Source organism: Nansenia antarctica, assembly GCF_963989245.1.
Source record: "Nansenia antarctica genome assembly, chromosome: 4".
Classification (NCBI taxonomy): domain Eukaryota; kingdom Metazoa; phylum Chordata; class Actinopteri; order Argentiniformes; family Microstomatidae; genus Nansenia; species Nansenia antarctica.
This window is the reverse complement of record NC_137689.1, coordinates 65,969,160-65,990,913: the sequence shown is the minus strand read 5'-3', so window position 1 is coordinate 65,990,913 and position 21,754 is coordinate 65,969,160. Positions and strand designations below refer to the sequence as shown.

General features: G+C 47.3%; 1 protein-coding gene across 1 annotated transcript in view; it reads left to right on the top strand.

Annotated features, from left to right (window-relative positions):
* Positions 1 to 5,190: 5,190 nt before the first annotated feature.
* Positions 5,191 to 21,754, top strand: part of LOC308155303 (putative E3 ubiquitin-protein ligase HERC1) — a gene marked incomplete at its 5' end in the record, with an annotated part of 59,266 nt that continues 42,702 nt past the window's right edge. The window contains 19 exons of the mRNA XM_080528602.1: positions 5,191 to 6,207; positions 7,089 to 7,184; positions 7,427 to 7,609; positions 8,299 to 8,610; positions 8,907 to 9,003; positions 9,299 to 9,442; positions 10,369 to 10,496; positions 10,774 to 10,918; positions 11,395 to 11,566; positions 12,226 to 12,360; positions 13,779 to 13,944; positions 14,146 to 14,271; positions 14,973 to 15,206; positions 16,154 to 16,306; positions 17,019 to 17,151; positions 19,142 to 19,333; positions 19,794 to 20,012; positions 20,526 to 20,702; positions 20,978 to 21,092. Of these exons, the coding sequence (XP_080384728.1) occupies positions 5,191 to 6,207; positions 7,089 to 7,184; positions 7,427 to 7,609; positions 8,299 to 8,610; positions 8,907 to 9,003; positions 9,299 to 9,442; positions 10,369 to 10,496; positions 10,774 to 10,918; positions 11,395 to 11,566; positions 12,226 to 12,360; positions 13,779 to 13,944; positions 14,146 to 14,271; positions 14,973 to 15,206; positions 16,154 to 16,306; positions 17,019 to 17,151; positions 19,142 to 19,333; positions 19,794 to 20,012; positions 20,526 to 20,702; positions 20,978 to 21,092 (3,944 nt within the window). The remainder of the gene's footprint in view (positions 6,208 to 7,088; positions 7,185 to 7,426; positions 7,610 to 8,298; positions 8,611 to 8,906; positions 9,004 to 9,298; positions 9,443 to 10,368; positions 10,497 to 10,773; positions 10,919 to 11,394; positions 11,567 to 12,225; positions 12,361 to 13,778; positions 13,945 to 14,145; positions 14,272 to 14,972; positions 15,207 to 16,153; positions 16,307 to 17,018; positions 17,152 to 19,141; positions 19,334 to 19,793; positions 20,013 to 20,525; positions 20,703 to 20,977; positions 21,093 to 21,754) is intronic.

Genomic DNA, 21,754 nt, shown 5'->3' with positions numbered 1-21,754 from the left:
ACGATAAAAACAAACAAAACAGAATGTAATACGACTAGAATTAAGAAATGATCAAACAGAGCTGTGAATATATACAGGTGAATAGAGATAACTTACATTTTAAAATAGAAAAGCGTGGACATTGCAGTTTAAAAAATATAAATACAAATAAATGAGAATTGTGTAAACATTATGTAGATCAGCATTGTACAAATAGTGAAGATACTTATTTACAGTCTTTACAGTGGTTGTGTTCCATTGGATGTCCTTGTCACAACAGCTCACACATTTTGCTGCTCTGTTTGCACATTGTTGTACTTCACCCAGCAGATATGTCAGTTTTGGTCATTAGTCACGTTTTCTAAATCTTTTTGGGTGTTTGTAGTCTGTGGGAAGTACGGTATGTGTCTGTGTACAGTTGGCAGGTAGTTAAAAAGCGCAGCTCTGTTTCCACCTCATTTTGTGTGCAGTGGGTGCACAGTCTTGTCTTGGGAGCCAGGTCTGCCTGTGGCGGCCTCTCTCGATGGTGAGGCTGTGCTCACTGAGTCTGTACATAGTCAAGGATTTCCTTAGTTTTGGTTTAGTCACAGTACTCAGGTATTCTGCCACTGTGTATTCTCTGTATATCACTAGATATCAATCACTAGAGATAATAACATGTAATCTCTCTCTCTCTCTCTCTCTCTCTCTCTCTCTCTCTCTCTCTCTCTCTCTCTCTCTCTCTCTTTCAATTTCAGTTCAATTAAATAAGCTTTATTGGCATGATAAGTCACCATCTTTTAAATACATGTGGTTATTTCAATAATTACTCATTACTATTGATGACAGCACTTGATAGATCCAAAAGAATAATACATTAGGTCAGATTACAGATGTAATTAATTAGACTCTATTCAATTAAATGTTTATTTTATCTATATATTGATTATTTATGCAGGCCTAATAATTCATTCTAGACTAGGAATACAGAGGAATTCCTAGGCCTGTTTGTTCCCTTTCTCTACAATGATGTTTGTCTGTTAACAAACTCTTAGATAATAATAATGTTTACATGATCAATGTTGATATTTTAATCCAACTTTGTTTATATATATAAATATATAATATAATATTATATATTATTAATATATTATATATTATATTATTATATTATATTATTAATATATAATATTATATATATTATTATATTATATTAATATAATAATATATAATAAATAATATATATTGGTCTCTTCCATGACGTTTTTTTCATGCGCGCTCTCGCTGACGCCAATCGATGGGTTGTGCTTTTCGTCAAATAACATTCTGTGGTGCTGTTTTTCATGGCAACCAGGCTTCAGTGACCGCTTTCTATCGGCGTGTCCTTATTGTAAAACCGAATTAGGAACAGCTAGATTGATGATTTAACCGGTTATTTAATCGTTATTATTCATCTTTTATCACTCAGCTTTTTTGCTAAACTTGTTTGCTGTTGTTGCTAACGAGCTATTTTGTCAACTCAACTGGAGGGCTTGGTCAGTGGTTGCCAGTGCCAGCCAGTCTGTAGCAGTTAGCTTAGCACAGGCTCGCTACTAAAGCTGGCGTGGAAAGCAGAGACAGAGACCCCAGGTGTGAATGACACTTACAAAAGAGGTAGGATATTATAATCAAATGCATGTCTGTTACGTGTGTATGCTTATGGTAAAACTTCAGACTCATCGTTTCTCATGCAACATCTTAGTAACGTTAGCCAAGCGAATGCTGCAACATAGCTCGTTTGCTAACTGCTAATGTCAAGCTGCCTGACACACACCGGGCTGGCTGGTGCAGCTAGCTAACGTTAGCGAGTACTGTCGCTTACAATTGTATTCATGCTACTGTGTCACTGTCCAGCTTGTCTTGTCTAAAAAAGGCATCTCTGTTTCTCACACAGCAAACCTGAGTGACGACTAGACTGTCACTGTCATTGAAGAGTATGACAACAACTGTGTAGCTAGCTGCCATCTAAATACTACTTTATTAACGCCCAAACTACTCCATATAGTGCAGGTGTTACTGTTAGGGCTAGGTATTGAACCTATCCAATGCAACCAATGCCTTGAACAGTAGCTAGCTAGCTGCACGCTTGAATGTGTTTCCATCCTCAACCATTGACTGTCTCTGCAGACAGATGTTTAGAGTAAACCTGATAGATGCCAGATAGCTGCCACTCTAACAACTGTTTTAGCCTAATGGCTAGTGTCTCATGACAGACAAAACGTCCTTGGTTACTGAGTGTGTGGCATCTATTGTACCCTGTGTTGTGGTGTTCTCGTGACAGTTACAGTTGACACTAGTTTGGCATGTCACCAACAATGACATTTGTCATGTTAAGCTGCAGCATGGACGCAGGTTGCAGCTGAATTTGGTACACACTGGGACCCCAGCTCAGTGGCTGGGCTTAAGTGATGGTTGAAACCTGATTTCAGGATTGATTGACATTAGAGTCCTGCTGTCTGCAGGAATCCTATTGATTTAGATCCATTGTTGTTGACACCTGGCTAAAACACAGATAGCTGGCCCAGATCTTTGTCAATTTCTAAACAGATGAGATGGATATGATAACATTTATTTAGAGAAGACTAGCGTAGACTTCTGTTTTTTGTTCAGTACTCAGTACTCAGTACACGGTGGCCGTTAGATTACACTTCAGCTTTACTACCTCCCCTTTAGTATTTGCATGTATTATTAGTAACATGTAACCTAACCTGTACATTTGCGCTAGCATATAGTAAATAACCAAGACAGCCTGACTGGTCTGGAGTTGGTAAACCTGATACTAGACAAAGTGGAAGGCTCTCATTGACTTTAATTTTAATGGTGATAGACTGTCGTATCTATCGTTCGTGTCAGTCCAGATGGCGGGTTGGTTAAGGTCTAGTTCTGCTCAAGGGAGGTTGCAAGCTAGGCCTAAGGCTTGGGATGGGCGAGCAAGCTGCATGGGGCCTGTCTTGGATCAGCCTTTTGACTGTAGCACTCAGAGAGAGTGATGGAGGGAGACGTGGGGTGTGAGGGAGGGAGGGAGGGATGGATGGAGAGAGAGGCTCACATAATTGTCAGTCCCATAAGTAGCCTAGCTCTCACTTCTAATGGGTCATGTAATGTTCTTCAACAATGTTACACATAGCCTACTGGTAGTGCAAGTTGCATAGTGGCTCTAGGCTGATGAGGAGTCAGTGTCAATGCACTGTCCATTTCTTCTGTACTTCAAGTGTCTGCTCTGAGGAGAGTAAGCACTTCAACAGACCTTCATCTCTCAGATCAAACAGTGTGATATTGGACACTTGACACTTGAGTCTTCAACTCACTGTACTGCACTACGGTACTGTGTGGATCGAAGAGGAGCTGACCGAGCCTATTCTTGATCAAGGGAACACATGAAGGGCAGGCGTATGGCATACAGCCATACATGCATGTATCCAAGGACATTTAAAAGGCTCAAGCTACCAACCAGTTCTCCGTGGTTGTCTTTATTTCATCTAGGCCTACATTCTGTATGATAGTCAGCGCATACATAACAAAGTGTAGCCTAGCCTAGCCCAAAGCTAATTAATGATGTTCTTACATTCGCATCCACAGCTGAAGGCTCTGTCTAGTCAGAGTTGTTGACATGCGTTGTTTGCTGACAAGATCAAAGCCTATTCTAAGAATGCTGTTGTTACACACTGACAACAACAGCCTAGATTTGTGAGTCATTAAGGCTAAGCCCCATTGAGGCTAAGCCTGATGATAATATTCTGATGTCTTATGATTGAGATTGACTGTGAAATGCATGGGTCTCCTACTGCATGTGGAAGACATGCCCAAACTGGAGATAAAGGCCCAGGCATGAGCTTGTGGAGCCAACCCAGCTCCCAGGCAGGGCATCCTCAGTAGTAACGTGTGGTCTCTCATCACCTCCCTTACGCAGGAGTTATTAGATCAGACTAGTCATAGACATAGTAGTGTGTGTGTGTGTGTGTGTGTGTGTGTGTGTGTGTGTGTGTGTGTGTGTGTGTGTCTGTGTGTCTGTGTTGTGCCTCTAGGAGTGTGTGTGTTGTGCCTCTAGGTGTGTGTGTGTGTGTGTGTGTGTGTGTGTGTGTGTGTGTGTGTGTGTGTGTGTGTGTGTGTGTGTGTTGTGCCTCTAGGTGTGTTTGTTCCTGTGTTTGTGCTGTGCCTTACTTATAAACAGTGGAGCCTCCCCTTATGATCCGAGTGGTGTAAATGTGGTTTTAGAATGTCCTCCAATACGATTGGAGGTAAGCCTGTAGCCAGCAGGGTTGAGCATGGAGCAGTAGGATACTGTGTCATACAGTCATGTCTCATGTGACTAGACCACTGCCCAGCTGAGAGACGCTGCAGTGGCGTGACACTGAAAACAAAATGTATAAATAAAATCACACGAGGGCTCGCGTTACCTTACTATCACTACTCCTGTTGATCGCAGCAACTTGTTATGAAAGTCCATATATGGGTTATCCACATACGGATCAAAGCATCAGCGGTGTTACTTTACTGTAATGGAACATGGGTTTGTTTTGTGTGCCCTAGTACCTAGCCTATTTTCATGTCATGTCGTGTCTAAGGAAGAGCCCCAGTTCTTTGGGTTTGTGTTAGCCAGAGGGCATGCGAAGACATCGAAACCCTCTAGGGGGAGACTCGCTTTAAGCACTTTGACTCATTACTGTGCTAGATTAGCTGCTGCTTATCACGTCACCACGCCTGAATCTACAGGCCCAGCTGGCGTCATTTGTCCCCCACCGGGGGAGGCAGGGCGAGGGCAAGGGCTGATACCTGCAGCGCTGATACCTGCAGGGGGGGCGGGGGGCGGGGGAGGGAATGGCAAGACATGGAGCTCATGTCTAAATGAAGGAAAGCCCCGGGATGGAACAGGCCCTTGGCCTTGGGTCTCTGGCAGCGGACACGGGCCTGCTGTGTCCTTTATGTCTGAGAAACAAATGCTGCCCTCAATCGACTGCTCCAGAGAGAGAGAACGAGAGGATGCCGTTCATTTGTAAACGTCAATTCAGACACATTTTTACGTCTAAGTGAGCTACGAAATAGCCTAGAACTTTGCGTTCTATTGTATTTCTGTCTTTAGTGAAAATGTTGTGTTTACCGTATAACCTCTGATCCAGGTTTTTCTCTCCTTCCCCCCCCTCTCTCTCTCTCTCTCTCGTCAGCTGTGCTTCTCAGGGTAGATAATGATCAATAATGGTGCCTTGCCAGACCCATGTGATGCTGAAGTGGCAGGAGCATCTGAACAGTTCCTGGGCATCGGAGGACAGTGTCCAGACGGCCACTCGCCCGGGGGCCGCGGCCCTCTACGCCAAGCTCCTCCACAACAAGGAGGTGGTGGGTCTGGCCCAGCCCGTCCAGGACCTCATCGGCCCGCGCCTGCCCGACTTCCAGTATGAGTCCAGCGCCGGCGAGGAGCGGGAGGAGTACCTGTCGGCCCTGCTGCACAGCCAGCGCTGCCTGGCCCACCGCATGCTGGCCCGCACCCCCTACGCCCTGGGCCTGCACCACAGGCTGGTGGTCCTCCAGAGGATCTACTACGCCCTCCACAGCAAGTACCACGACCGCTTCCGGACCACCCCTCCGCCCCAGGCCATCGCCAGCGCAGACAGTGGTGCCCTGGAGCCCACCTCGGACACCTTGTGGCTGTCCGGCGGTGGGGGCGGCGGCCGGGCCAAGTCGGGCACGGACGTCCTCATCGAGATGGGTGTTCGGACGGGCCTGAGTCTATTGTTCGCCCTGCTGCAGCAGAACTGGCGCTACGCCCGCGAGGACCCGGGGGCGGCGCTGTGCAACGACGTGCTGGCCACCGCCTCCTCGGTGCTGGCCTCTCTGCCGCCGCTCTCGCTGGCCAATGAGAACAAGATCCCCGCCGTGGGACTGGACTGCCTGGCACAGGTGGCCGACTTCCTGAAGAAGACGTCTGTGAGCGGAGGCGGCGGCGGCGGCGGCGGGGGGGCAGACCGGGCGGGCCGCAGGCTGGCTCTGGAGCTGCTGCTGGGCCTGGCCGTGCAGAGGGGCTCCCTGCGCTTCCTGCTGGAGTGGGTGGAGGTGGCCCTGGCCGCCTCCGCCGCCTCGCCCTCCTCCATCACCTCCTCCTCCACTTCCTCCCCCTCTTCCACTACCTCCTCAGGAGTGCAGCAGGCAAAGGCAGAGGGTGGAGTTGGATATGACCTCATCCATCAAACCCTGCTCCAAATGAGGCAATACTCGGTATGTGTCCTTCCTTCCTTTCTATTCAGGCTGTAGCATCTATAAAAGTGGTGCTTATGCTAAACTATTTTTATTCGATCATTACCGGTATGTCTATTGGAAAGAGGGCGGCCAGGCCTAGCCAGACAGAGTATTGATTTAAAGTGCCCTGAGCAAAGCACCACCGATGCAGCGCCAAATAGTGATGGATTAAGATGCTGATTTACTCCATGTGTGTGCCCTCCCTAGACACACACACACACACACACACACACACACACACACACACACACACACAGAAACACTTACTTATCTTCTAGCCACTAGCTAATCAGCCGGTCTACATTCAGTACCACCGACATCCCTTCCAATACAGCCTTTGATATTCCACCTATGTATTGTGCAGGAGGAGGGCAGGAACATTTCCCCTCCATTGTAAATCACATTTTCTTTTTCATTTGACTCTTGTTTCCTGGCCCGATGCCTGGAGCTAAAAGCCTGTTCCTCTGTGCAGCTGTGCCCAGTGTGTCCAGTTGATTTATCCGTCTCTTAATCAATAGGAAATGTTCCACCAGAAGGCTTTTTTATGCATGATTTCATGAAGAACTCCAGCCAGAAATTTGTCAAGTTGACCTCAACTGTATGAGAAGACGACGTTCAGACAGGCTACTATTGAGTAGGCTTGTTTTTGGGGTCTAGTACCGACTGACTTACATTTTCTTATCACTTGATATGGTCCAAAATATCAGGGCTTTACGCATAAAGGGCTTGTTTCCTAAAAGGAAATTGAATAGTGGAATAGTCTCATGATAATGTGTTTTGTGTTAACCTGGTATCATTCTGTCTGCAAAAAGTGTTGTTTTTATTGAAGAAAATGTGTTATCATTTGAATTTCCCTTCAGGGTTTCCGCGGTGATTCGCTCAATACTCAGGTGCTGAAGAAGGATGTCGATGGACTCTGCAGTCTCTCCCATGTCGCTCTCTGCTTGTTCGAAGAGGTTCGTTAGTACAGTGCCTAGCTAAAGTCATTCAGCTGGTGTTTTATTCTCCAGGATGTCTTTTCAAGTTCAAGTTTGATGGATATCCACATGGCAGTTTACAGGTTAACGGAAATAGATGGATATTAACAGTCCAGAAATACCAAGCATCACTTAAAAAATGGGGACTTCAAAAATCTGTCTTCATCACTATTATTTCATGGTATTGACTGACTCTTGTGGACGTACCTCTCCCTCCCCAGATCTGTAACCTGGCCTCCAACTGCCTCTGCTCCTGTAGCACGGGCTCGGCCACGCCCGGCGTGGAGAACGACGCCATCATGGTGTACGTGTGGGGCAGCAACAGTAGTCACCAGCTGGCGGAGGGCACCCTGGAGAAGATCCTGCAGCCCAAACTGGCACAGGGCTTCAGCGATGCCCAAATGGTACAGAAAATCCCCTTTCTAGTCCAAACTAATCCAATCTCATCACTGGGGTGGCTATGGCTAGGAGGTAGAGCCGGCGTCTAACGATCGCAAGGTCGTAGAAGTCGACAGGTTCGATCCCAGGCTCCTCCTGTCCATCGAGGTGTCCTTGGGCAAGACACTGAACCCCAAATTGCTCACAATGAGCGGGCCGGCGCCATGCATGGTAGCTTGCCGCCATCGGTGTGTGAATGAGTGTATGAGAGGCCATTGTAAAGCGCTTTGGAATTAGGCAATATATAAGTGCAGTCCATTTACCATTTTGTTCTTATCGAAGGTTTTACTTATCGAAAGTTTTACTTATACGATGACTGATAGTATAGTTGATTCACTTACTTAGACAAACGTACATTGTTGTAAGTCACTTTGGATAAAGGCGTCTGCTAAATTACATATTTGTAAACAATGTATTTTATGACAGACCGTATGTAGAGGGGTAGTATGCTCAGTCTTGCCAAAGGCTATAGAAGTAGGGGAAAAGCTTCCTCTTTTCTCTATGACAACCATATGGAAGCAGCATGTTTAAGTAGATGACATGCTGTATCGCTAAATGCATTTTGAATCCATTAGGGAATGATTGCCATTTCCATTTTGGGATTAGTTCACAATTATTGAACGGCTATGTCTTCTTTCCACTTCCTCCTCTGTAGATCGAAGCGGGCCAGTACTGCACGTTCTCTGTGTCGGCCGACGGCTCGGTCAAGGCCTGCGGGAAGGGCAGCTACGGCCGGCTGGGCCTGGGAGACTCCAACAACCAGTCCATGCCCAAGAAGCTGGTGCTGGAGCCCCCCAGGAACATGCGCAAGGTGTCCTCGTCCAAGGGCTCGGACGGCCACACGCTGGCCGTGACGGCGGAGGGCGAGGTGTTCAGCTGGGGGGACGGTGACTACGGCAAGCTGGGCCACGGCAACAGCGCCACTCAGAAGTACCCCAAAATCATACAAGGACCTCTGCAGGGCAAGGTACAACGCTGTACCGTACAGTATGCCGGCAATGAAGTGAACGAATGGATAGAACGGATATCCCCCATTCGAAACGTTGAATTAAAATACAAATACAAAGCAGATAGTGTTAGTGTTATAATTAGTTGTGTTATACGGGATATGCTACGGGCAGAGAGACGTATGTGGATTTCTAGACGTAAATAGGTGTATTGTGAGGCGTTTATCGTTTATCGTTACGTTTGTTGGTGGGGGGGCGGGTGTCCCCTCCTGTTGGCACATTTCGTTGAGAGTCCTTCCCCTTTTTTGTCTGGCAGGTTGTGGTGTGTGTGTCTGCAGGCTACAGACACAGTGCTGCCGTCACCATCGACGGAGAGCTATACACATGGGGAGAAGGGGACTTCGGAAGACTAGGTACAATTGCTTCTTGTACTTCCTCTTAAAAAAGTAATCTGTTTGCTAACATCCAATATGGAACATATGGTAATACTGTATTCTGCCTCACGTGTCGCGTACACACTTTGTTTTCTGAGGGGGACGGAGGGGGACAAGTATTATAAACTCCCTAACCTATACCTACTTCCAAACTTCCTAACCTATACTATACCAACTCAATTACTTTCTATGATATTTTTGAACTGTGCGAGATAAAACCACAGATTAGCGGGTAGCTAGCTGAGCTGATGGATTCCTCTCTTCCTCCTGACAGGTCACAGTGACAGCCACAGCCGAAACGTGCCCACTCTGGTCAAGGACATCAGTGGGGTGGGCCAGGCGGCCTGCGGAAGCTCCCACACCATCGCCGTGGCTCAGGACGGACGCATCGTCTGGTCGTTCGGAGGCGGTGATAACGGTACTAGTGTTGAGGGATGAACTTAGGTCAACTTAGACACACAGACATACTGTACACACCCGATACCTGTGGTGTCTGTCTGGCAATGAGGCTACTTGGTCATGATAATAATGGAAGCACAACTACGTTTTGAAACTTCACTAACACCTAAAGCCTCCTACACACTGTGAGATTTTTGCGAGCCACACTGTACGACATGGAACTAATAATCTTGGGTACGACCATCAATTTGATGCATGCACACTGTGCGACAAACTTGAATCGTAGGCTACGAGGAAGCGGCATCATTAAACGTCATCAGTGTACGTCCGGCTCCCATGGCAGCAGGCAGCAGCGATAAACATTGCATTTGAGTTTAGCACCTGTGTTGTCGCTCTGATCGTTGCGTCATTCACATTACGAGACGCTCACAGACGATCACCCAACATTTCTGACACTGTCAGTTATTTGTTGCAGGCTATCTTTGGTCGCAAGACCGTAACATCAGTCCTCTTTGAACCATACACACAGTACAACGTAGGACCACCGTTTTGGACCCACGACGTCGACCACAGATATTGCCACGACTGGTGATCTTTGTCTGGGACAGCGCAAAATCGCACAGTGTGTAGGAGGCTTAAGACGATTCATATTTGTCTGTCTGTGAGAATGGTTCTTTGTGGCTCTGTTGATAGAGGACAGTCCTCTAGGGTAGATTCTCTCTGGGGCATAATATACATAAACAATGCGTGCACATTTTCTGAGCTACTGTGGTTATGACGGATCTTGCTGACAGATCTTGTTGACGGATCTCGCTGTGACGGATCTTGCTGTGATGGATGTTTCTGTGACGGACCTTACTGACGGATCTTGCTGTGTCAGATCTTGCTGAGGGATCGTGCTGTGTTCGGGTTGTGAAGGATGTTGCTATGTTTGTCCCTCTGCAGGTAAACTAGGTCACGGGGACACCAACCGTGTGTACAGGCCCAAGGTCGTAGAAGCGCTGCACGGCTTCATCATCAGGAAAGTGTGCGCTGGGAGCCAGTCCTCTCTGGCGTTGACCTCTGCAGGACAGGTACGGTACCGCAACACGTATATCGCGTATATGCTCCTTATGCTTTAACAGTATCGAATCTGCGCCTCATTCAGGGAGGGTGGAGGTTAGTGAAGTTTCAAATAGAAATATATCGAAAATACATTTTGGATTGTCACAGAGAAACATATGTATTTGTTTCAGCTCCTTACATGGCATTTTTATTAGCAGTGTTGTTGATATGTATTCCTTCTGAATATAGCCTTTGTATCTGTTGCATCTACATGATGTGTTGCCGAAACGTTTTGATCTACCCCAGGTGTTTGCGTGGGGCTGTGGTTCGTGTCTGGGTTGTGGCTCCTCTGAAACTACATCACTCAGGCCCAGGTTCATTGAGGAGCTGAGCGTGACCAAGATCATTGATATCTCCTGTGGGGATAGCCACTGTCTAGCTCTGTCCCACGGTAAGAGAGGAAATAGCCTTCTATTTCTAGACATTATCTAGAGGTCACTCATGATCATGTACAATGACCCCACCAGTGGAGGCTGGTGGAGGTAGAAATCGGAGGACGGGCTCATTGTAATGCATGAAATGGATTACATGTGGAACACACGCACTTGATAGCATTCCTCCTTCCATTCCCTGCATTACATTGAGCCCGTCCTCTGATTTCCACCAGCCCCCCCTGGACCCCACTATAGGCTGCCATCTTCATCAAGAGTGAATAGACTAGAGCCAATTACACATTTATTAAACATTTTTTACTACTAATATCATTTTTTATAAAATAGACTAGAGATGAGGTGCACAACATATTACCCTCTAATGTCGACGAATACCCCACTCCCCGACTAGAGTACCACAACAACTCTTTTTCTGATGTTTAGGATATTGATGAGCTTGTTTTGTGTCCCTCTTCCTCCTCCTCCTCCTCCTCAGAGAACGAAGTGTATGCGTGGGGCAACAACGCCATGGGGCAGTGTGGGCAGGGCCACACCTCCACGCCTGTCACCAAGCCTAAGAAGGTGATTGGCCTAGAGGGAGTGTCCATCCAGCAGATCACAGCGGGCACCTCCCACAGCCTAGCCTGGACTGCAGTCCCCACTGACAGGTAATAATAATAATAATAATAATAATAATAATAATAATAATAATAATAATAATGCATTTATTTTGTATTAGTACTTAAAGACACTACATTCCATGGAGAGAACAATAATATATATATATATATATATATAAAGATAAATAAAAAGTCAAACTAAAGTACAGTCAGTAAAAACAGCAATACAAATACTTAAAGATTAAAAGCATGTTTAAACAGATGGGTTTTTGAGTCGGTAGGACCAATAGAACAGTCAAGCTTGATATCTGTGTGATGTATTTGTGTCTATGTACGGTAAATCCCTCTGTATGCTGTATATGGTGATGCCCTTCTACAGTGTTAAGTCAGTTAAGTTAGGTTAAGTCTAGCCTAATTTCCTGAAGGAGACAAATAAAATAGGCTATTAAATTGAATTATTCATGGTCTAATCTATCCATTTGATTAATTAAAGAACTCATTACCCTCCGACTTTGGATCTCGTTCTTGACTTTGTAGAATCTAGTTAAACTGATGTCATACATCATACGCTTCTATTTAGTAGTCAGTCTGTGTTGCCTGCGATTTGTCCTCTTGTTACTTGCTATGCTCTCTCCGGCCTCGCCTCACAGCTCATGCATCATTCATGGGGGATGTGTTTGTGTAACTCTTGACTTCCTGTTTGGTAGGCAGCTGGTGGCGTGGCACAGACCCTTCTGTGTGGACCTGGAGGAGAGCACCTTCACGTACCTCCGCAGCTTCCTGGAACGCTACTGTGACGGCATAGAGGGGGACACCCCGCCCGCCCCCTTCCCTTCCAAGAGGTACGGCGCCGTTCAGCACTGTAACACCCCAGTCACACCCCAAACCCAGCTGAGCCGAGCCAGACTGTACTGTACTGCACTTGCCTGGCTACGCAGCCACCATAGTTGCTGAAACAGAGCTGGAAAGTATAGTGTGACAGGAAAATATCTGAGCCAGCGCAGTTTGGTTTGGGTCAGCCCTGTAGTGCAGTAGTCTTGGTCCCCGACATTTCCTTCCAAATGCGCGAAAGGACAAGGTTAGCCCCGTAGTGTGTGAAGCTTCTATGATACGAGGGTCATGGTATGTAAGAGCATGTATTTTCACTTGGCTTTCTAATAATATTATATTATTATATACAGTATATACATAATATCGTTATCTGATTTATTGGTTATGAAGAAAGGAGGGTAAGGCAGGGAGGCAAAGTATGACTCTGGTTGACTATAACTGCTCAGGACTGCAGAGTCACTCCCTATCTTTCGTCGTAGACCTCCTCAGGCTACACCTTAACTGTCCCTCCTGAGACCTTATTTCTTATTTCTTTCCTTCTTCTGGCTTTATGACGGCCAATGGCCCCAGGTTACTTTCTCCCACTGTGACTGGTGGATAGAGGATTCACTTGCTTAGACAAATGTATTTGTTGTAAGTCGCTTTGGATAAAGGCGTCGTCTAAATGCCAAAAAAGTCATTGTAATGACTATGAAATTCTAGCTACAGTAACCAAGTGCTTTGATCCATGCATGTATAGCAACACACTACACTACCCCTCCTCCTCTCTTGAGAAAACGAAACCCTGAGGTCTTATCTAATTAGCTCAGATGCTCTTTGTGAGAGTGTGGGATCATTTGATATGATTTCAGTGGTTCCAGCCCCCCCCTCCTTTCTCTCTCTCCCTCTCTCTCTCTACCTCTCCCTCTCTCTCTCTCTGCCTCCCTCTCTCTCTGCCTCCTTCTCTCTCTCTCTGCCTCCCCCCCTCTCTCTCTCTCTCTCTGCCTCCCTCTCTCTCTCTCTCTCTGCCTCCCTCTCTCTCTCTCCCTCTCTCTCTCTCTGCCTCCTTCTCTCTCTCTCTGCCTCCCTCTCTCTCTCTCTCTCCCCCCCCTCTCTCTCTCTCCCTCTCACTCTCCCTCTCCCATTCTCTCTCTCTCTCACTCTCCCTCTCTCTCTCTCTCTCTCTCTCCCCCCCCCCCCCCCTCTCTCTCTCTCTCTCTCTCTCAGAGAGGGAGAATCTGGCACCAGTGTAGAGGCAAGCAGCAGGAGATGGAGGACATATGGGCCTGATCTGAAGGACACTTGTTCTTTCTGCTGACCGTGTTATAAGAGACACACACTTACACACACATACACGTACACTCTAACCCTCTCTCTCTTTCTCTCTCTCTCTCTCTCTCTCTCTCTCTCTCTCTCTCTCTCTCTCTCTCTCTCTCTCTCTCTATAACAGGGAGCACCAGCAGTTTGTTCTGCTGTGTATGAAGCTGCTGTCCATCCACCTGTCCCTGGCCCACGCTGGAGGTACAGGGGCCACAGTACTGGGGGCCCAGGGAAGGCCCCTCCGCAACCTGCTCTTCAGGCTCATAGACTCCAGTGTACCCGAATCCATACAACAGGTAAACGAACAAACAAACAACCTATTAGAACAGACAAGTTCATATCAAATGGGCCACGTACAAGTCCAACCTATCGTGAGTTGGTGAATATAAATAGTTTCCACTCTAATGACAGGAAACTTGAGTCATGTTCAGTCATGTGTTACATCCACTGTGTGTGCGTGTGTGCGTGCGTGTGTGTGTGTGTGTGTGCGTCTGCAGGCGGTGATGAACACACTCTCCATCGGAGCGTCTCTGCTGCTGCCCCCACTCAGGGAGAGAACTGAGCTCCTCCACTCCCTCCTACCTCAGGGCCCAGAGAGCTGGGAGAGCCTCTCCAAAGGCCAGGTAAACACTCCACACACACCTACGCTACGGTAAACCTCGCTGTGCTGCTCCCTGAGCGTGGATACCTGAGCCCTGTACCAGGCACTATACAGAAGCAGCAGCATGTGCTTATAATACTCATTGCCTCAAAAGATTGCATTTCTACAAGCTGTAAGAGAATTCTGTATAGTCTTGTCATCACTGATCTTTATATAAATAAATAGCTGATAAAAAAATAAATAATAATATGTGGAATACTAACTGGTTTTAGTCATAGTTATAAATCGAATAGACAGATCACGTCGACCGATACACTTTTGTCTGACCTTTTTCTTTAGAAGCTAACCCTGAACTGTCAGAACTATTTTGTCAGAACTGTTTTTTTGCAGCCTTTGTTGAAGGTGATAGAATGGGAATGACCGGAAATTTGCAGAGTCGAATGGTAGAGTGGAGCTGTTACCCCTGGCCAATCCTCTAACCTCGAGTGGTGTTCTCTCTCTCTCTCTCTCTCTCTCTCTCTCTCTCTCTCTCTCTCTCTCTCTCTCTCTCTCTCTCTCTCTCTCTCTCTCTCTCTCTCTCTCTCTCTCTCTCTCTCTCTCTCTCTCTCTCTCTCTCTCTCTCTCTCTCTCTCTCTCTCTCTCTCTCTCTCTCTCTCTCTCTCTCTCTCTCTCTCTCTCTCTCTCTCTCTCTCTCTCTCTCTCTCTCTCTCTCTCTCTCCCCAGCGTCTACAACTGGACATGGTGCTCAACAGCCTCCAGGAGCAGTCCCATGTGGCCTCCCTGCTGGGCTACAGCTCTCCTGGGGAGCTGACGGCCGGCGGCCCGCCCCTGGCCCCCACCACCACCACCACCACCACCAGCCCCGACCGGCCCTCAGGGGGCCCCGAGGCCCACGACCACCTCCACCTGGCTGAGGTGCTGCTCAAAACCCTGCTGCTGAGCATCGGCTTCTACACGGTACGACTACTGGAGGGGGAGTCTAGTAGGGGTTGGGGGTTTCCCATTCTTTAATACCGTTAAACCGTCCCCATATCAAACCGCGATTTACAGTTTAACCGCGGGATTCAAAATCACATTGTTGTAGGGCTTTGACGGAGCCACCAATTTCAAATGATGAAGCCCTATCCTTTCTGCGAACCTGAATACTTTTATGTCCAAGCTTGCGTTCGCAATATTTTTTTCTGATTCTCCGTTCTGAGGAGAAGCTGTCATGTGACGCGCAATTATGTTTGCTTCTAAATAGTATTTTTTGACAAATTACATTGTTTACAAAAAGTTCTGTCATCACTTTCATAGCATCTTCAACCACACAGACAGTAGTGCTGGACAAACACTCTTAAGGCGTTTATTATATATAGCAATTTATGACGGTATTGACAAAAAACCTTGCTATTTTTGAAAAACGTGATTTGCGGTTTAAACGTTAAAACCAGCCTAGGACCTAGACTCTAGTGGTTTAACATTTAGTATTTTGGGCGGCCATGTTGGCTTGGCACCCGAGGTGGTGAGTGTTCCGGAATTCCTTGGCAGTTAGTGAGTTTATCACTACAGAGCTCAACTGTACCGTACTCTGCTGGCTTGGAGATTTTCCTTTCCATCATTGTTGGATGCATGATCAGACCAGTACAATGCAGCGCAGCTCGGTAGTGTTATTATGGTAATGGGGGTGTGATCGAGTGGGATGTTTTCTGGATGTGTGGAACGTTTGTAGACCTCTACTTCCACTGTGTTGCAAACCTTTTTTTTGTCATAAGGAGAGTGAGTGTTGGGGCCCTGAGACATCATAGCGCCTATACTAGGATTGAGCATGTACTTGTTCCTGTTGTCTGTGACTATAGCTGTGTGTGTGTGTGTGTGTGTCTGTGTGTGTGTGTGTGTGTCTGTGTGTGTGTGTGTGCGTGCAGGAACGGGCCTTTGGCGAGTTGGAGAAGAACAGCGACAAGCAGCAGTCCAGTCAGCCCCAGAGACAGACGGACCCTCCGTCCCACTTCCACCACCTGCTGGCAGCGCTGCACAAGCACCTACTGGCCCACTGCTACATCTACACCAACGCAGAGGTGGGACCACAGCACAGCTCCCCTACTGCACCCCCATTCTGAATGCAGGCCTACACAGTCTCATTCCCACTAGGACCATTACCTGCCTGTGAAAAGTGTCAAGTGACAAAGAGAAAACGATGAATTGGATGGATTTTCTCTGTTAGTTGATTTGAGGTGTACCAACATTCAAATACGCCTATCTTCTTCAACTTCAGATTTCAGATCTGACACCTCATTTGAAGACTTACAATCTGTACTTTCATAATATGTAAAAAAAAAGCTGCAATGTAAGTCACTTTGGATAAAAGTGTCAGCTAAATGGCATTATACAGTATAATATATTATATTATCATACTTCTCCACAGAAAGCTTCAGTCGGATACTTTGACCAGCACCTTGAGAAAGGCCTTCCTAGCTGGGCACAGCAGACTTGGGTTCAAATAGTATTTGAGATAATTGGCTTATGGCTAAATGGCTTCACTAGCGAGTGTATCATTGATTTTCAACAACGTTGACATTTCTTAAAAATGTTCAGAATAAAAGTCTGAACATTTCGATTGTTTGGCGACTTGTTCCCGGTTTGTCACATATTTGAAAGTAATGTAAACTTTTTGGGACACAGGGCTCCCGGCCCTCTTGTGTGTATCAAACAAATGAAGAAGCGTCACGTTGCGTCGATCATAATCCTGTGTTCTTCTTCTTCCTGGTCGTACCCCCCCCCCCCCTGCAGGACGACAGCAGTGTGACGCTGCTCCACAAGCACCTGTGTCTGCTGTTGCCCTACGCAGCCGAGACCTTCAGGAGGTCCACCGTCCTGCTGGAGGAGAGCTCCCTGGACAAGCACGTCATCCTCAAGCTCCACAGTAAGACCTGGCCGCCACAGACCTGCTTGGCTGTACACACGCATTGGTGCATGCTGGGATAGCTAGATAATAGGGCCCAGAGGTTTGTCTTGACCTCTACGTGATCCGGGCCAGGTGAAGCCCTATCTGGTTTGATTATACACTTCAGTGTCATACACATGACATGCAGGATCTTCAGATAACACACAGTGTTACACCTAAAAAAAGATCACACACACACGCCCACACTCAAAGGCGTGAGGGTCAGTCAGAACACACTCCTCTGGTGATGATGATGATGATGACACACACACACACACACACACACACACACACAGAGGCAGGCGTGAGGGTCAGTCAGAACATTCTCCTCCTGTGATGATGATGAGTCATCAGAGTGAGTCAGCACAGTGAGTTTTAATGCAGTGGCCTGGCCCTCCTCTGAGTACAGCAGTTTAGAAAGCATTACCCAACGCACACACACACACACACACACACACACACACACACACACACACACACACACACATTACGTGAGTTATTTGTTAAACACTGCAGTGTTTCCTCCAGGATTTTTTACATTAGTGGCGGGGGGGTCCTCTTTCGCGTGCGCACGTTTTTTTTTCTCGCGTGCACGATTTTTTTTTTCGCGTGCACGCGCATAAAACGCGCACTGCCGCTCAAAACAAAGACGTAATTTCACTTTACCCACGCAATACCCACTTAAACATGTGTGAGGATACGTAACGGCGTTTAGTGACAGAACTTTCACTTTCTTTCATGAAATTCACCCCGTCTGTGTTACGAAGCACTTGACTTTTGGACCATTGGGACTGACTATAGCGTCATGTGCCATCAACGGGGGGAGATGCGACAAGAAATATGTCAGAATGCAGCACTATCATGCACAGATCAGCCTTATAACATGTAATGTTAGATATATATATATAACGTTAGACAGGGAGCGCAGATGCAGTGTTTCCTCCAGGCACGCGCGCTCAAAACAACGACCTAATTTCAACCAAAACTAGAGGGGATGGCAAAAAAAAAAAAAAAGAATATACAGAATATAAACTTGTGATACCGGTTTCCATCCATCAGCTCTGAAGGTTTACGTTACTCACGGATCCAATGTCCTTCCAAACGAGCAGTCTTGGCTCCGTCTCAAACACAACTGGAAAAGTATGTCCAACTTGGCGAAAGTTTCCCAGTGTTTCCAACTTTGATTGATTGAGAATTGATTGATAACTTGCGCGAGTTCTTCAATTTGCGACAGTTTTTCAGCAGGGATGGTTGAGTCTGCACGGTTCTCATGCCGGTTCACATTTAGACCAATCAGGAGTAGCCCTTGTGTCACGTTGTCAACTGAATGTTTAATGTCATTAATCTGATTTTGGATCAGCGGTTAGAGAGAGATGGGCGTGGATTTAGGTGCACTTATAGTCAACATCCATTATAGCGCTGATCTAGGATCAGATATATTTTAATCAGCTAAAATGTTCAGAGGTGGATTTTATTTTATTTTATAATATTTTTTTGGACAATCAATTTGTGGCGGAGGAAATTCATTCGTGGCGGCCCGCCACCAATAAATGCATATAGAGGAAACACTGCACTGTGCTTCAGTTTTCATGATTGAATTGTTTTCTCTCTCACCCATCCTCCCTCCCTCCCTCACTCTTTCTTTCTCTGTTTCACTGTCTCACTTCCTCTCTTTCTTTTTATGCTTAAATATTATTATCTCACTTTCTCTCTGTCCTATCTCTCTCTCCCTCTCCGCTTTCGCTCTCCATCACTCTCCCCCCTTCTCTGTCTCTTTTACTCCTTTCTCTCTCTTTCTCACCCCTCTCTGTCACTTCTCCCCCCCCTCTCTCTCTCTCTCCTTCTCTCCCCCTTTTCTCTCTCTCCTTCTCTCCCCCCTACTCTCTTACTCCTCTCTCTTACCCCTCACTGTCACTTCTCCCCCCTCTCTCTCTCTCTTTCTCTCCCCCTTTCTCTCCCCCCCCCCCAGCGGTGCTGCTGAGTTCGGTGGCGGGCAGCCTGCTGTGTCAGGTCATGTACAGCCTCCTGCTGCTGCCCCTGGGCGTGGTGCGTCCGCTGCTCAGCCACCTGCTCTCCCTGCTGGAGCACCTGAACGACTTCAACTGCCTGCTCCCCGACACCTGCCCGCTGGAGCAGCACGAGCTGGAGGGGGCCTGCTCAGGTCAGCCAGGGGCCAGGGCAGAGACCCTCAACCACGCACCCCTGTGCAGACATACACAGACATATAGTATGCATGCATGTACACACACACACGCATATTATGCACACACACACACACACATGCATACGTACATACACGCACATGTCATCCATGCATGCGTACACACACAGGCACGCATGCACACACACGCACACACGCACACACACACACACACACACACACACACATACACACAGAAACACAGTACTTGCATTTGGACACACAGGCATGCATACGCACACACACAGGTATGCACTTGTATTTGGACACACACACACACACACACACACACACCATGCTTATTCGACTACAATTGTAGTACCTCCCATGTCATTCTCGACCAGTCACAGGTCAATACATATAACAACATTGCCAATACTAACCTTCCTACTGTAACAGAGTGATTGTGTGATTCTCCCAGACAAAACAGAGGGCTCAGGGGTTGGACACGGAGGAGTGGAGGAGGACGTGGGGTGGGTGTGGCTTCTGGACCTGGAGAGATCGGTGGCACTGGCCATTGGCCGCTGCCTGGGAGGGATGCTGCAGGGCCCGCCCCCCTCCGCCCAGGAGAGGATGTCAGAGTACTGGCTCTGTAACCCTCTCCTACGGAACGGGCTGGAGATGGACTTTGAACAGCTGGGTACGTATGGCCCGAATGACCCACCCACCTGCAGCAGCAGCAGCATCAGCATCCAATCGCTTTGAAAGGACTACATGCTGACTTCCTGGCTAGGTTAATGACAGGAAATGACAGTCAGTACATACAGTTGTACCAGGGTTCTGCCCAGGGTTTTTCAAACAGCGTGGAGATGGATTGCTTTGTCAAAACGCACCAAAAAACATCGTCTAAAACGCTGAATTCACTGAGGAACATCATGACGCTTTCTCTTTCACATTCGTTTTTAATAAAATCTATATTTTAATTTGCCATGAAATGTGTACATAGTGGCACCGCCAAAGTTCACAGCGTGGCGCTGTGCCAGTCTTGCATCAGTGCCGTTTCATTTCTTGGAGCTTGTTACAGTCACAATATTCCCTTCTAGATATTGTATTCGTTCAGCACACAATCTCATTGAGCACTTGTGGGAATGAAGCGATCCATCACGGTTCTCTATTCTCCACCCATCCAATTTGTGTCTCCCCCTCTGTACAGACTCCAGCACCGGATGGCTGACGGAGGCTGTGCTGCTGGGCTGCCCCGACGCCAAGCTCCCAGACCACCTGTGTCTGGATGAGGAGAGCAGCATGCTGATTGAGCTGGCTCTGGGCTCGTCTAGAGAGCCTGCCAGCGGGCTGTGGAGGAAGATGAAGGAGTATGCCATCAGCAGAGGTAGAAACACTGCACAGTGTGAGACGGTCTGTGTGGATGATGTACTGTATGTATTCACTCCTTCCCAAGGCTGTTCACAAAGTTCTGGGAGACGGAAATGTACAGGTTTCGTCAATCATTCAATGGCAGGATGCTCTACTTTGCAGGAATTCTTGAGTGCTATAATATTATACAATGCGTCCATCCACCAGTAATGTGTTGTCCCTCCTCCCTCCCTCCCTCCCTCCCTCCCTCCCTCCCTCCCTCCCTCCCTCCCTCCCTCCCTCCCGTGACAGACTGGGACTGTGGTGGTCTTACGGGTGACTCCCTGCTGGACACGGCGTGCCGCTGTAGCCTGGCTGCCCTCCTCAAACACACAGGGCTGCAGGACGAGGCCTACTGGCAGGACAAGTAAGTAGAGCTACACTACTACGCCATGCTACACTACGCCATGCTACACCATGCTACACCATGCTACACCATGCTACACCATGCTACACTACGCCATGCTACACCATGCTACACCATGCTACACCATGCTACACCATGCTACACCATGCTACACCATGCTACACTACGCTACACCATGCTACACTACGCCATGCTACACTACGCCATGCTACACTACGCCATGCTACGCCATGCTACACCATGCTACACCATGCTACACCATGCTACACTACGCCATGCTACACCATGCTACACTACGCCATGCTACGCCATGCTACACCATGCTACACTACGCCATGCTACGCCATGCTACACCATGCTACACTACGCCATGCTACGCCATGCTACACCATGCTACACTACGCCATGCTACGCCATGCTACACCATGCTACACTATGCCATGCTACACCATGCTACACCAAAATGATTGATGCGATAAGTATTTCAGGAGCATACCAATTCTTCTGGATTCACAGACATATAAAACCTTGATTTTACTCTCGTCTGTTTCTAAATCATTTGAGAAATGTAATCCATTAGGTTTACATAGAGCGTTAGAACAGGGACTGTTGAAATGACAGTCCTTGATGAAATAAAATCTAACTTTAGTCATACACACACC